At 44.1% G+C, this 16,917-nt stretch overlaps 1 protein-coding gene across 1 annotated transcript in view; it reads left to right on the forward strand.

The window, feature by feature from the left end:
* INSYN1 (inhibitory synaptic factor 1) overlaps positions 1–15,621 on the forward strand; it is a 55,975-nt gene extending 40,354 nt beyond the window's left edge. The window contains exon 2 of the mRNA XM_027858272.1: positions 14,876–15,621. Coding sequence (XP_027714073.1) covers positions 14,876–15,619 — 744 coding nt within the window. The 3' untranslated portion in view covers positions 15,620–15,621. The remainder of the gene's footprint in view (positions 1–14,875) is intronic.
* Positions 15,622–16,917: the final 1,296 nt, after the last annotated feature.

A 16,917-nucleotide genomic window follows, 5' to 3' on the forward strand; every position in this document is an offset into this window, starting at 1 on the left:
AAACTGAGGTCCTGAGAGGTTAAGTAAATTATGAATGATTGTTGTTGTTCAGTCGTTTGCAGTCATGTCCAATTCTTCATGTCCCCATAGTGGCCTGGGCTCTAGCCATTGCACCACCCAACTGCCCACAATAGACATAGTATAGACCAAAAGTGAGGTATAAACCTGAAACCATGATCTGAGATGAAGTGGACAGGATGAAGAGGCAAGGCTTGGGAGTGAGCAGGCTACTGCAAGGAATAAAGTAAGCCATCTTTGCCCACCAATGTCCACCATTACTAATCTGGTGTCCTGGTCTTGGGACAGTTTTAGGTCCTTGGTAAAGTCCAAAGTCATTATTTCTGCCTGTGGCTCCTGCAGCATGGGCAGGGTTTGCCCCAGTCCCAATTTCCCACAAGAATGCATTTTATAGGTCTTCCATTAGCAACATTAGGATTCCTTATATGTTCAGAGGGGTTGAAACTTTGTCATCATCAGCAGTTGAACAGGTATGATGTAGGTGAAGAACTTCCAGATAAGCCTCCCTTGGGAGTAGGAGTACATGGGCTAGAACCCACTAGAAACCAATTCTCCTTTGGGTTTGAGGGATTGATCAGTTTTCAGCTGACTCTGGGTGTTGGCATTTTGACCTTCCTGCTGATGTGGGCATTCTAGGCTAAGGAGGACAGTTGAAAAGTTTCTCGAAGGTAGGAATGACCATGTTGGTGGCTGATCAGAGGAAGAGAAATATGCTGACTCACTGGACAAAGAGTTGGTCCTTAGGGTGCCTCACCTTGGGATGTAGGAAATCTGAAAAATCCAAATAACATAAAATAGAACTTAGCCGATCAACCTCTGATCCAGCTTCCAAACAGTTTAGAAATATTCGAGGTTTTTGTGTGTGTTATTTGCACAGGGATGGGGTGTCTGGGCCCCTTTAAATTGAATCCCAGGCCTAAAGGACAGCCTTGACAACCAAGAACTATCACTATTAGATAGGATAAATCTTCTCCAGTTACGCTAATTTACTCAAGAGATAGGCACAGGACCATGATGGATTGGATGGACCACCAGCTTCAAAGAGGATATCCCAGTTGTGACAAGCCTCGATTTCCACAAGAAAGTATCAATGGGGGGCAGAGTTCTGAGTAAGTCAAGACTAGGGCTTGCACAGGCCACCATGTGAATTTCTGAAAGTGACCACAGTCTTCTGTTCCCTGTGAAATGCCTCTGAGTATTTCAACAGAGAATTACACCCAAGAGAGAAGGGAAGGTCTAGAGAATGAGATCCTGAGGATGCAAAGTGAAGTGATTCTAAATGAGGAGGAAAAATGAGACATTGTCTAAAAACCAATATGGATGCACAGGGATGTCACCAGCCAGTCAATTTAGATTTTGTTTTAAATGTACAGAAGATAGGAACAAGACAGGTAACAGAGAATGAATTAAAAAAAACAGAGGATGTGGTACAGGCCTGTAAGAATAACATCATCAGACATGCTAAAACTGAGAACGAGCTGAGACTTCTGGAGAAAGCTAAGGATTAGAAAAAAGGCCTTTATAAACCATGCTGGGAGATGGTGGAGGGAGGATCATAAAAGAAGTAGGACAGCCATGCCATGTGGATGGGCTGATGATAATGGATGATGACGAGAAGGGGCAGCTGCTCAACTTTTATCCTGATTGTGTTTTCTCTGCCAAGGAGAAAGATCTTTAGACTGAAAAGAACAGAGCAAAAGTGGCCACTGGAAAGTTGATACCCAAGATAAATAAGGAGATATGAGAGCACTTGGCTACCCGTGATGAGTTCAGGTCACTTGGCTCAGGTGAACAACTTCCTTGGGTACTCAAAGAGCTGGTAGATGGGGTTGCTGAGCCATTGTTGGTGATCTTTAGAAAGATCACGCAGGACTAGAGAGGTGCCGCAAGAGTGGAAAAGGGCAAATGGCCCAATTTTTTTTTTAATAAAAGGAAGAGAATTGAACCTACATACTATAAACCAGTGAGCTTGACTTTGATTCCTGGCAAAATTATAGAGTTCATCATTAAATGGATGTTTAGTGAACACCTAGAAAAAGAAGCCACGAATAAAAAGAATCAGCATGACCTCAGCAAGAACAAGTCGGGCCAGACTAACCTCATTTCCTTTTTTATCAGGGTTACTAGATTGGTAGAACAGAGAAGCACCATAGATATGGTTTCCCTAATTTTAGCTATGCATTTTGTAAAATTCTCATGGATGAGATGGAGGGATGCAGGCTAGATGGAAATGTAGTTATGTGAATTCAGAACTGGTTGAATGGCCAGATCCAAAGAGTAGTCATTAATGGTTCAATGTCAGCTTGGAAGAAGGTCTCCACTAAAGGGCCCCAGGCAGCTATGCTCAACCCTATTCTGTTTAACATTTTTATCACAGAATTATAATAAGGCATAGATGGTATGTTTGTCAATTTTCCAGGAATAGCTTTTGCAGGAATAGCTAATACATTGGAATCAAACGGAACCAGATCAAATGGATAAACAAAGCCAAACTTAATAAGATGAAGTTTACCAAGAATAAATGTAAAGTTGTGACTTTGCTTCAAAGAATCACCTTTGCAAGTAGAAGATGAAGGAGGGATGACTAGACAGTGGTTACTCTGAAAAAGATCTAGAGGTTTTAATGGACTTTAAAAATCAATATGAGTCCCTGGTGTGATATGGCAGCCAAGAAAGCAAATGCAATAACAGGTTGAATTATGTGAGGCAGAACATACAGGGAAAAGGGATGTAATTGTTCCACCATTCTCTGCCCCAGTCAGACCACATCTGGAGCATTTCATGCAGTTCTGAGAGTCATATTTTAGGAGCGACATTAAAAAACTGAAGGGTGTCCAAGGGAGGGCAACCAGAATAGTGAAGTGACGCAAGCTTCTGCCACACAAGGAGAGGTTGAAGTTACTGAAAGATACTCCATCACTTGACTCCAGGCATTTTCATCAGCTGTCCCCCATATCTAGCATTCTCTCCTCAATTTCTGTCTTCTGGCTTCCAGTGAAAATCATGCTGGAAGTCATTCCTGATTCCCTTTAATGTAGGCGTCTTCCTTCTGTTGATAGTCATCAATTTATTCTATGTACCGCTTGTTAATGCACAGTTGATTAAATGTTGTCTCCACCTTTAGACTGTGAGTTCCTTGAAAGCAGGGACTGATTTTTTTTTTTGCCTTTCTTTGAATCTCCAATGCTTAGCACAGTGCCTGATACATAGTAGACACTTAATAAATGTGTGTTAATGGACTGACACGATAGATATCCTTAAGTATACAAAGGACTTTCTGGTGGAACAGGGATTAGACATATTCTGCTTCGTCAAAAGGGGAAGAACGATAAACAAGAAGTGAAAGTGGTAAGTAGGACATTTCAGGCTTGATGTAAGGAAAAATGAGAACTGTACACTAATAAAGAGGATTGCCTTAGGAGAGGAGGAAACAAAGGCTGAATTCAAACAGGTTGAATGGCTTCCTGATGGGTTTGGGTATTAGCTTTATTCAGGTGTAAGGTGGACTAGATTTTAGTCATTTGGTCAATGGTGCCATCATCACAAAGGACTCCCAGACACAACAGCGTTAAAACAGAACCATGTAGTGGGAACAACTGCAGTGGCTTACCAGTATTGAGAGTCTTCATTGCAAGACCACTTCTACTTCCAAAAGCTCTATTTTGATTTTCTGACTTGAAATCTTCCAGTGCCCCATTAAATCAATTGCCATCTCGTCAAACTGGCACCGATCCAGTTTGGATAATATCCTATACCAAAATAAGCGTCTAAGGATCACATAGACCAAATAGGTACTTCCAGAAGGATTTTTTTTAGTAAATTAAAATGTTTTCAAAATACATCACTTCCCCACGGTATAGCAGGTCTTTACATAGAGCACTGGAAGAGGACAGGGATGTTACATAGTCTGAACAGCATGATGATATATTTGTATTTAGCCAAAGCTAGTCTGGAAGGTTGTCTTTCATTCACCTCGTTCCCAAGTCCTCACCAAGTAGTAGGCTACCCACAGGAATAATTCAGCATGAACTAGTTGGTCCAGAAAGTAGATTAATGATAGCGGGTTCTTTGGTTAGGATAAAATTCAGGGCAGAATAGTTGTAGAAAAGGTGTAAGTACCCACTGTTGTTTTGAACAAACAGCATGGGGGCTCCGGTGGGTAAATAACTGAATGAGCCTCTTCTGTTGGTTTTTCTTAGCAAACTCCTAGAGGATGTAGTTTCTAACCCTATTAAGGAGTAGGGGTAGCCTGCATTGATGGAGATGCCCAGGACCACGGAGACACCAATGACTGTTGAATAGTCATTGAGGGAGCAATGCATCCACCTTGATTGACATCATCCCTGGAGTCTTGGTATTGAAGCATCAGGGAAGTGGGGTGTTGCCTAGTGACTACATGGGTACTGCAGTAGTAGCTCTAATTTCAGGAAGAGGAGCAGGACCGGCCCTGCTTCCAGTCCCAGCTGATGGCTGGGTTAGGTTGGGCCAGTAATTTGACCACCAGGAAGATGGACATTGGAGGAGACCGGGTAATGTCAGAAAGGCAGCATGTTCCCCACCCCAGGACTGTAGGGATTTGGTCTATTGAAGGATCAGTCTGGCCCAGAAGATGTCCATGACAATGAGGAGCACATGAGTCTTCAGAGGAACCTGCTACTTTTGTGCTAGTGTTATGTTTGGAAATTCTCCTAAGTTCCCAAGTCCATTGGGACCCAGACCTGCAGCACATAATGGTACATGAGCTCTAGCCCAGGGGCAGGAAAAATGGACCAATGGATACAGAGAAGGTCAGAGGACAGGCAAGTCACTTTGGGCCCCAATGTCATCATCTGGAAAATTAGGGGGCTGGACTAAAGGACCTCTAAGACTTTACAACTTTCATTTAGCAATCCTATCATTTCATGACATGTGGGGCTGCCAAGGGGGCCTTCCCATAGACCTTGGTTCATTTCCCATTGGCCATGGGACCCAATATCATTGTTTAGTGTAGCTGTGCCAATGCAGCACACTCTGTGTGAGATACCAGCTGTGTTCAGTGAGGATGAGCCAAAGAGTTATAGAATCATAGATTTAAAACTGGAAGGGACCTAAGAGATCATTTAGTTCAACCCATGCATTTTATAGGCCCAGAATGTAACCATGACAACAGAATGTAACCAGATAATGGCCCGACTGCAGTCACGCAGCCAGCGAAGTGTGGAAGAGCCTCTGACTCCAGACGCAACCCTGTCTTTGCCCCACACTGCTTCTCCTAACTCTTCCCCAACAAATTGCATGAGTTTCCTGGAATCTGAGATAGCTACCTAGAGGACAAAAGGCAGCACCCGACCAGAAGTAAACCACAAAAGCTACCTTGGGTTATTCTGTGCAGAAAGCTGGAGAATTCAGTGGGTGGAGATCTGCTCAGGTAGATTTTGGATACTGATCAAGAGTGACCTGTCACGGAGTAGACATCACCCCTTCTCAAGGTTCCCTTCCTATGGGGTAATAGTAGATTTGCAAGGGATGGATGCTAGAGGAGGAAGTCTATCAGAGTTGTCTTCTCCCCTCAGCAGGAAATGCCCTCATAGCCTGGAAATGGAAGGCCTGTAAACCCTGAGTCTGGGAAGAAATAGCAGTGGCTCCACAATCTCTTTGTACCCAAGTAGTAGCCACAGCCTCCCTTCCCTCCCTGCTTAATCCTCTGCAGCTGTGTTCGGAGCTGATTTTGGACAGCAGGGGATCCAGGGCTTCACACAGCCAGGACCCAGCACTCAGCACAGTGTAAGGCCAGTGAGGAGACATGACTGCCTGGGATAAATGGTGTGCATTGGGAAACAATGGGAAATGAAGTTGGATCAGGTCGGATTATGGAGAACCTCAACTGCCAGACTGACTGAGGAGTTTGACCACAAAGCAGTGGGGAGCCATTGAAAGTTCTGGAGCTGGGGTATGTATGATGGAAGAGAGTAGTGGCATTTGGGTAGCAAGGGGCAGATGACAGGTTGAAGTTTTAGGCAATTCCCTTCCATCCACTACAATTACCCCAGCCCAGCCTGGGTCTAAGTCTGCTTATGGGCTTCCTTTCTATTGGATTTTCTCTTGAAAGGAGAGCCTTCTCTCTACTGAGTTCTGAATGATTGGTAATGTATCACCAGTCAGATATCATTTGGAACTATACATTGATCCTTTGATTTAACTAAGGCTGACAACTAGGAGAGTCTGTTCACCTTCATTCTTTGTCCCCAGCTCCCATCAATGATAGGTTGGGCCCCTACCTCTCAGCCCACTAGAGCTCAGGCTCCTAGCTCCCTACTTCCTAATGCCTTTGCTATGGTTAGATGGCCCCATTGTCCTCCAGTCCCTGGCCCCTTTTATAAAACTCTAATAAACAGAGCCTGAGGGCGATGAGAAAGGAATTTTCTGCCAGATATCCATGGATGTGACCTTCTACCTTGTGGAATCTTGGACCACTTAGCATCATCCCTTCTTGAATGACTGAATGATCATAAAAATGTTATTATGACCACCTCCTCTTCAAATCTCCTCCCCAGAAAACCCTCTATGAACACTTCCACCCCTATTCAGGAAAATAGGCTGACTATATATGGAAGCTCATGCTATGGGGAAACTCCTAATATTACGCCTCCACTTGGAAGCATCCTCAGCTTAGCTGATGTGAGGCTCCCTCTCCTACTATCCTCCAGCCCCAAATACATTCATGAATTGCATACTTACTATGGCCCCAGACCCTTCCAAAAAAACAAAAACAAAAACAAAAACAAAAACAAAACAGTGAGTATTTACCAAAGGTTTCCTATGTCCTATGGTAAGCTGTGTTGTGGTAGAAACAGAAAAGAAAGACCCAAGACCTACCCTGAAAGAGCTCCAAATCTCATTGAGAAGACAGGACTCACACATGTGAAAAAATGAATATATGCATGAGGAAGGTCTAAACAGTCTTATCAAGACTTTAAATGCCAAAGGAAATCAGAGAAAAGGGACAGTGGTGATGCCTGAGTTTGGCAGAGAAGGATCCCTACATAAGGTTAGACCTGACTTGGGTCATGAAGAATTCCTAGATTATTCCAGCTGGAAAGGGCCTTAGAGAACATCAAAGGTACAGTACTAACACCCCTGATTAAAAATCTGCTATGGCTACCTATTACCCCAAGGAGAAAATACATATTCCTTAGCCTAACATTTCAAACCATTCACTGTCTGGCTCCAACCTACTTTTCCAGACTTGCTCCATATTACTCCTCTTCCTGCTCTTCACAATCCAGGCAAAATAACCCACTAGCTGTTCCCCAGACTCAGTATTCCACATCCTCTCTCCACACCTTCCCACAGACTGGGCCACATGCCTAGAATTCACTGTCTCCTCCCCTCTCCCTCTTAGCATCTGTAGCTTTCTTCAGGGCTGCTCTCATGTGCCACCTCCTACAGGAAGCCTTCTAATCACCTCCAATTGTTACTGCTCACTCCCTCCTTAAATCATCATTTTACTTATTTGTGCACATACTGTATTTCCCTGGAAAAATATATGCCCCTTGAGGGCAGGGACAATTTGTGTATAGTAGTAAGCACTTGGAGGAAATGTTTGTTGAATTGAATCTGGACTAACTCTCTCATCTCAAAAATGAAATTTGGGTCTGGAAAGGGAAAACAATTTGCCCTAGACTGCAGAATTTAGATGGGGAAAAGGGAAGGAAAAGATGCAATGTCTAGTGGGAGGAATATTCTGAGCAAAGTACAGGTGACAGGCATAAGCACAGCTGAATGGAGGTGACCATAGGCTTGTGGGTTCAATGTTGGAACAGGGTCAACTGAGACTTTAAAAGCGTTGTAATGTGGTTATATTCTAAGATTTAGAGCAAGAAGGCACCTTAGACACCATCCATCCCCCATCTCATCCAACTCCCTTCTTTTTTTTTTGTTTTTGAAGACAAGAAATCTCTATCTCCACAAGGCTGGAAGTAATAGGATTGACCTGTAGTAGGACTTCTAGCCTTGATGAGATAGGGATACCAGTCTTTCTTTTAAAAGGAGGGAGAAGAGGGGCAGCTAGGTGGCAAGGTGGATAGAGCACCGGCCCTGGAGTCAGGAGGACCTGAGTTCAAATCTGGCCTCAGACACATAACACTCACTAGCTGTGTGACCCTGGGCAAGTCACCTAACTAAAAAAAAAAGAGGGAGAAGAAAAGAGAAAAGCAAGAGACTTAAACGAGACATAGGTTAGATGATGTCTAAGATGCCTTCCAGCCCTAAATCATATGATCTAATAATCTTACAAGATCTTTTAAGTCACATTTGTAAGAATAGGAGATTAGACCTGGTCCATTCCTGACCTGGGCCACTTTGCCCCTCATTAGGCAACTTGGTGGTCCCTACTCCCAGGAGCCCACCATATTGAAGCCTACCTAACCTCATGTAGACGTGATCAGCTTATCTTGCAGCAGCTCAGAACTCCCAAGTCCAAGAGATCTGCCAGCCTCAAATTCCCCAGCAGCATGGGTTATAGCATTAGAAGACTACCATGTCTGGCTGTCCCGTTTTGTTTTGTTGTTTTTTGTTTCTTTTTTTTCAGATGAAGACATTGAGGGGCAGAGCATCTGAATGATTTTCTCACATTCACACAGTGGGCAAAATAGATTGGTGCCAGAGTGAGAAGAGGCTTAAAAGGCAGAGTTTAGACTTGACGTCAAAGGCAGTAGGGAGCCAGTATACGTTTTTGAGCGAGGTTATGACCTTCCTATCCCACTTTCTGTCCTTCTCAACCTAGTCTTCTCACATGGGAGATCAGCAGAGGCTAGCAAGCTTTTAAATCTAAACGCTCGCCTTGCCTGCTGAAGGCTGGCTTTATCCAGACTCTTTGGAAGTCTGTTTCATTGATCTAGTTATCTCTCCATAGGAAGAGCTGTATTTGGGGAGTGAAGTGCTCACTGCATTAATAAATAATAATAATACCTTGTTGGCTGGGTGACCAGCCAGATCCTTACTGGGAAATTGACAACCTTCTGCTGTTCCATTTATTTTCCCTTTATTTTATTGTTTACTGGAGCCAGTTAAAGGGCAAGGAGCAGGAAAGAGATTGATTGGTATATATCCTGACCCTTAGATGGAGCAGTCAGCTATCTATATAGTGTGACATTAGAGTTTGGGGAAAGCACCTTCCCCATCTCCAATGCTGCTTCACAAAGCATTTTAAAGTGGAACGGGCTGTCTCAGGAGGTGGTGGTTGTCTTCAAGTAAGAGCTGCTTGGCCACTTGTCAGATAATTGTACAAGTGATTCCTATACAGGGACAAGTTTGAGAAGATGGCCTGTGATGACCCTTCTACCTCTGAATTTCTGTGATTCTAGATAATGTCTGAGATTCCTTCCAAGGGATACAAAATCCCTGGCTCCCCAATGAGACCTCAGATTTAGAATGTACATGGCCCTGGGACATCATGGTGCAATGGAGAGATGAATTGTTCTAGAGTCAGAATATTTAATCTCAAATTCCAACTCTGATACTGAAGTATCTTGTGACCTTTGGTGATTTCTTTAACCTGAGCCTCAGTTTTCTCATCTGAAAAATGAGGAAGTTGGACTAGAATGTCTATAAGGCCCCCCTCTCTCTAGATGGGTCGATCCTAGGAGTCACACTAAGAATTTGCTGACCGACCCCAGAACAAGTCTGATAGAGGAGAAGGGTCCTAGAGCTATAGAAGTTAGGGGGAACTACAGAAAATAAGCAGAAACCCAAGGTACAAGGGACAGACATCTAAAACAAATTTCTTGGACTTGACAGTATTATTGAACATCAATTCAGCTCCATATGGTCCCACTAGAGAGAGATCCACCTTTCCCATTCCCTTCTATTAGAGTGCTGGATTCGCTGCCTTCTAGAACTTTCTCTGTTCTCTCCAGCATAGCCTAGAGGAGGACTGATTTTCCCAAGAGAGAGAGAAGCAGGGTGCGTGCCTGATGGCCTGACTTCCTTGGGATAGGCCCCCACTGTTTTGGTGGAAAGGATAAAACATTCAGGCTTTTGGGTAACCATCATTATGAAATATTAATTCAGCAACAATTTCTACATGTACAGAGAAAGCCAGACATATGTAGCCCGTACACTCTGGAAATTTATCATCCAGGATGGATGCATAGACACAAACTGAAAGGCACAAGGTGATTGGTAGTGATCACAGCTGAAAACAGTAGATCAGAGGTCAGAAAATTTGAGTACAAGATCTAGCTCTGGCACATAATAATACCATTGTGACTTTGGGCATGTCACTTAACCGACATTGGCCTCAGTTTGCTTATCTGTAAAATGGATATACCCCCTCTATCTACTTCACAGAGAGTGTTGGTGAGGATCCAATGAGCTAAAGCATGTAAAAAGAGCTTTTTAATAGTGAAACATTACAGAAAAGGGACCTGGAATTCTATCTGCATGATACTTCATACTTGAAGAATTCTTCATGTGACTTAGGTCATTTGATACATTTATCCTGTAAAGCAGGTACAGTGGGTTTTACTACACCCATTTTGCAGATGAGGAAACTGAGACCCAGGGATGTTAAATCATTTGCCAAAGACCACACAGCAAATCAATGACAAAGCAAGAATCAGAACCCACATCCCATGACTCCCAGCTCAGGATTCTTCTCTGCAACACACCTCCCCCAGAAGATGTAATATTTACAAAGATCTATGATTTCATCGATGTGGGTGCTTCTTCCACTGATACCTTAGGAGAGAATTTCATGACTTGCTATGACTAGAAAAAAAAAATTCATCACCTGGTGGCTGGCCCTGTGGTTCTGAGTCTCTACAAATGTATAAGCTAACATACACAGTGGCTAAGCTAACATACACAGTGTCTGCCATGGAGTTCTGAACTTGAAGTCTTTGCAGCTTGGTGGAGCCTGCCAGGATTTGTGCTTTTTTGCTTAGCCTCCAAGAGTCCAGAACCACTTCTCCACCATGATTTGAAGGCAGATGAGGACTTTGGCAGAGAATGAAATGAGGCTTAATTATTGACTTATGCAAACCAGGGGCCAGTCTGGATAGACCATTAAACAGCCCTGACTTTGGATGGAGTACAGTCTTAGCAAACTGCTTGCATGTGAGTTGACATGGCCCAGTAGTGAGTGCAGAATTCCTGAGCCCTTGAATTTCAAGCCCAGTATTGTCTTATGACATTAGACTCACCCCTTTCCCTTTTTACACTTCTGTTTTCTCAACTGTGTAAAACTAATCTCTGTTTTCACCTCTGTTTGTTGATGATTGATGGTGACCATGTTGACAAAGTGTTCTTCAGGGAAATACCTTTAAAAAGTCCAGGTTTGCCTCTCTTAATGAAGTGAAGTGTTACTGGGCAAGTGTATGTAAACTGAATTCTCTTTTGCCTACTATCTCAGAAAGGCTTCCTTCTCATTTCCAATGGATTAGGATTCCTAATTCTTTATAATGGAATATCTCCACCCTTCTTGCCCCCAGTTCCTCTGTCAGTTTTTTATCCATCCATAAACAAACACTTTAAAGGAGAAGAAAAGCTGCTATTTAAAGGAACCTTGGGGAAACATTTTCATAAACTGAAGAATACTTTTGCAAAGCAAAAAAAAGTTAAAAACACACTGGTGTCCTCATTTCATAAAATTGCGATTTTCACATAAAGGATTTGCTTGCTTATATACACACATGTGTGCGCACGCATGCACACATGTACACACACACACAAACGTGCCAGTTTTCATGATTCCATATACTCTGGCCCTAATTTCAAGACAGTTGACAGCTCTCCACGGCTGATGCTAAGATGTTGCCTGCAGAGGTGGAATCAGGGAAACTGGCTGAGCACCGAGTAACTGACCCCTCCTCCTCTTCAGCACTGGAAACAACACTGAAAGGATCCCCTCCCTCCATTGAAAACTCTTGGATTTTCCATATCATGTCTTATCCTTGGTGTCTCTATGAGTCTCTGACCTTTGTCTGTCTGAGGTCTGTTGTGTCTATCTTTGTGTCTGAATGTCTAACTCACTTTTTCCTTCCTCTCTTGCCTCCCTCCCTCTGTTACATTTCTATGTATTGAGTTTCTTTCTGTGGCCATTGTCAGGACTTCACTTGTCACTGGTGACCAGCCTGTTGGGCAGTGACTGACCCGTGTCTATACCAAATCCTACTTTCTGTTGTATTTGTCCGAGCCATACCTTGTGACCTTTTAGCAAAGGACCCTCAACACAGAAAGCACTGCTCTTTTATTGCTTTCCAAATAATGTCCAGGTTATTTGTTCTCTCAACAAATAATACAGTTGATGGAGGGGTGAAAGAGGAGAGAGGGAGGAAGAGGAAAGTCTGACTATCCAATTCAGCACATAGGCTTTACAGGGGATTTTTCACTGAACATGAAGGATAGAAGTGAGTCCATCTAAACCATCCCTTCATTTAACAGAGGTCAGGCAACTTGTCCAAAGTCACACAAGGATTAAGTGGTAGATGCAGGACTTGAGCTGAACATCCTGACTCCAAACCTGGTGCTCTTTCACTTTGTTACCCATTTTTAGAAGGGCAGATAGCCAAGAAGATCATCATACCCACTTCATTTTTCCACACACCACCGCCACCTATGACCAGTTTTATTCTCCTCAACACTATGGTGCTGAGTCCCAAGGACTAACAGAAGTTCATCAGACCACTGGGGCTGGCTGATTCTCTTCTCTCAGGAACATTCTTTTTCGTTCCTTTAATTGCAACATTGTATGTGTGTCACTTTTTCCATTGTGATACCCTATCCTTTGACTTCCATGGTTGAAGGCTATTCCTGTGACAACACTGTATCTATTTCACCACATCCTTTTCTGCTCCCTCTAAATATAACACTCCAGTCTTGCAGCTTTTAGCCTGTTTTGAATGGATCTGTTAAGAATCTTTCTGGGCTGGCTTTTAAAAGACCCATTCAATTCAATCAACAACATTTATTAAACACCTGCTGTATATAGAGCAGTGTGCTACATGCAAGGGAGTATGCCCTCATGGTATAATGGATAGTGCTGGATTAAGAATCAGGAACCCCGGGGCAGCTAGGTGGTACAGTGGATAGAGCACCGGCCCTGAAGTCAGGAGGACCTGAGTTCAAATCCGACCTCAGACCAAACATTTGATACTTACTAGCTGTGTGACCCTGGGCAAGTCACTTAACCCCAATTGCCTAAAAATAAAAAAATTTTTAAAAAAATAAAAAGAATCAGGAGCCCTGGGGTTCAATCCTGTCTCCAAAGACTAATTATATATTTTCAGCATCTTCTTCCAGTTACACACGTGCTCACACACACACACATTTTATTTCTATATGTCTCAGGCTTATCTCCAAAACAAGAATAAAAACAGCACCCACTTCACAGGGTTATTGTGAGGATCAAAAGGGTTAATGTATGGTTAAAAGATAAGACTCCAAAGACATACTTTGGCTCTCTGTAAGATGGAACCAGCCGCTAGGGGACGCTACAGTGCACAGAGCACCAGACTGAAAAACCTGAGTTCAATTCTAGTCTCAGGCACTTACAAGTTATGTGACCCTGGGCAAGTCACTTAACCTCTGTTTGTCTCTGTTTCCTCATCTGGAAATTGAGAGTAATAATAGTACCTGCCTTACAGGGTTGTTGTAAGGATCAAGTGACATATTTGTAAAGCCATAGTAGGTAGGCACTATATAAATGTTAGCTATCATTATATGGTAACATAAATAAGAAGTAGATTCCAAAATTAGACACCCAGATATGGGGTACAGGTACAGTAATAGAAGGAAAGATTAGATCCCTGACAGATCCCTGAACCAATCAAGGAAGCTTAGGAACCAGGAAGGTCAAGGAGTTCTAGGTCTCCAGCTAAGGGCCAAGAATCAGAAATTCTAGGCCAGGTCTAGAAATTAATAAAAGAGAAAGCCCTGTGGACAAAGGTAAATGAGGACCTGGAATGTTCAGGAAGCTAACTGGGATCAGCAGAGCCTCAGGCCCAGGCTCAAGTCTTTTATTGGGTGAACAGGAAAACCTGACAGTCATCCCAGATACCCCAAGGATGGGAAAAGGGAGGATATGTGTGATTTAGAGGAAGAAACCAAGCACTGGTCTTGGCTTAGACATGCCCTGGACACACTCAGTTTATTCTATGCCTTGTTTCTTCCCCAGAGAAAAAGCAAATAGTGATAGTTACCACACCATCCCACCCCTGCCTTAACCTAACCCTGCCTTCCCATTTTCCCATCATCCTAATAGCTTCAGGCTTTTGTAGAAATGCTAATAATAGCACTTAGCTGGCACTTTATGGTTTACAAACTCTGTATCTATGATCTTTCTCGGTCCTCACAACCAATCCTGGTAGTAGGTTGGGCAAATATTATCCCCCATTTCACAGGTGAAGAAACTGAGGACAAAAAAAAAAGATTAAATGACTTGCCCCCTGATCGTACAATTGGAGCCAGAACTCCACCATGATTTCAAATCCCACTCTCTTTTTTCAGTCAAAGGGAAAAACTGAGAGGAGCAAAAGGGATGGGGGTGGGGATGGGGTGGGCAGGTGGGGAAATAGATACACATATATATTCTGTCCAAAAGACTGGATGGAAGAAGGAAGAGAAAGGATGTTGAGATAGCTCTGGTATTGCACATCAAACATTGAACCCAAGCTTGGAACCTAGCTATGTGACCATAGGCTAGTTATTTCCTCTATGGGAACCTCAGTTTCATTCGGTATAAAATGAAGGGGGTGGGGCAGATGAACTCTAATGTCCCTTCCAGCCTATTAAAAGGGAAGGGAGTGGGAGGACAAGGCTGTAGAAGTGTTTACACTGTCTTTCTCCTTATGTCTCCTCTTCCTGCATCCTGGAGCAGGTGGTGAGCCAGATAGACAAGCTGACCTCCGATTTTGACTTTGAGCTTGAGCCTGACGATTGGACAACAGCCACGGTCAGCAGCACATCTAGCAGTGAGAAAGGTGGTGGGAGTGGCCCCTTCGACCTGACCCACCTGGATTTCATGACCTCAGACATCCTCTCTGACAGCTGGGAATTCTGCTCTTTCTTGGACATCTCAACCCCTTCAGACTCAGGCGACGGCCCTGAGCCAGCCCGACAGCCTCCCACCCCTGACTACAGGCTGATGAATGGAGGCGTGCTTATCCCCAACGGGCCCCGTATTGAGACTCCCGACTCTTCCAGTGAGGAAGCCTTCAGTTCTTGTCCCCCTGAGCCCCCCAAGGGCCAGCAGGCCCATCGGACCCCGGGCACCAGGGAGCGGGTGCGTTTCAGTGACAAGGTGCTCTATCATGCTCTCTGCTGTGATGATGAGGAAGGAGAGGGGGAGGAAGAAGAGGAAGAGGATAGGGGAGCCCCATCCCCCAACCCCCCTCAGACAGAGGCCCATGTGGCACCCCTCAAACCTCCCCTGGCATCCTGCAAGCCACGGAGGTCTCCCCTCACAAGCCGGAATGGGAGTCATGTCCCTACACTCACCCCAGGGTCAGGGCAGACCCGCAGAGTCACACGGAACACTAGCACCCAAACGGTGTCGGACAAAAGCACCCAAACTGTCCTGCCATATGCAGCAACCAGGCAGAAAGTCAAAGGGAAAAACTGAGAGGAGCAAAAGGGATGGGGGTGGGAATGGGGTGGGCAGGTGGGGAAATAGATACACATATATATTTAAACAAATCCAATCATAATAAAACAAAAAACAAAAATGGTAAGGAAAAGGTCATAAGAACTCCCCAAACTTATCATCCAGGGTGGGCCAGCCTTACCTATAGGCAGAGTGGGTGGTTGCCCACAAGGTCTGACATGAGCACCGGGGAAAATTCCTTAGCAAAAACCCACCCCCAGACTGCCACAGTGCCTGAAATGTCCCCATTAGAGCTACCTCGATTTGGGTCGAGCATTGCTCCTCTCTTACAGTGAATACCTCCAGGGGAGGGGGAGTCTTTAGTCCCTCCTACCTCAGGGGGAATTGCTTTGTTTGATGTTTTAATCTGGAGCAAGAGACAAACGAGAGCTTGAGAACTCTGGTACAAATAGGAGAAGATGGGATGCAGAGGCTGGAAAGGATCACAGCCAGGGCCCAGATACAGCTTTTTTCCAACTTCCCAATCTCACCATCTGTTAACAAAGTAGGGCTGTGGTTCCTTACCCTCCGCTGGCAGGGTCGAGATGGCTACACAACCCCTGGATCCTACTCAGAATGCCCCTTGGATTTGGGGTGATATTGGAGCCACCCTTCTCATGGGGTTATCGATTTCAAGCTTAAAGGGACTCATCATTACTTAACATTTTTATTTAATTCCAAACCCTCATTTTACAGATGAGGTAACTGAGGCCCAGAGAGGGGAAGCAATTTGCCCAAGGTCACAGCTACTTTAGTGGCAGGGCTGGGAGGAACTCAAACTCCTAAGTCCAGCGATCCTTCCACTAAACCCCTTCAACTTCAACTTCCAGGCTCTTGCAAAGTCTATTCCCCATGAATCCCTGATCAGCCTCGGGAACACTGGGTAGGGATGGGGTTAGACACCTATCATTTTCCAGTGTAATATCTCTCCCATTTTAGTTTAAACTCCCCTGACAAGTGCGTTAGATGTTTCTCTCCTTGTCTGGAGGGACCTGAGCCCCTCGTGGAAGGAAGAGGACAATTGTTTCCCTTATGGGCTGGGTGGGGGGGGGGAAGGGCGGCGATCAATTTGCTTTGCAGAGCTGTAGAATCTTATGTGAAACTATAAGCAAATACTGGGGGTGAAAAGAAAGGGAAGATATGTTATCAAAATAATCATGTGGCTTCTCAATGTAAGATGGTGTTTTGAGGACTTCCTAGGATCATAGCTGTAGAGGATATCTTAGAGGATATCTAATTGAAACTCCTCATTTTAAAGATGAGGAAACAGGCACAGA

This window comes from Vombatus ursinus, unplaced genomic scaffold (assembly GCF_900497805.2).
Source record: "Vombatus ursinus unplaced genomic scaffold, bare-nosed wombat genome assembly UNPS02012811.1, whole genome shotgun sequence".
Classification (NCBI taxonomy): domain Eukaryota; kingdom Metazoa; phylum Chordata; class Mammalia; order Diprotodontia; family Vombatidae; genus Vombatus; species Vombatus ursinus.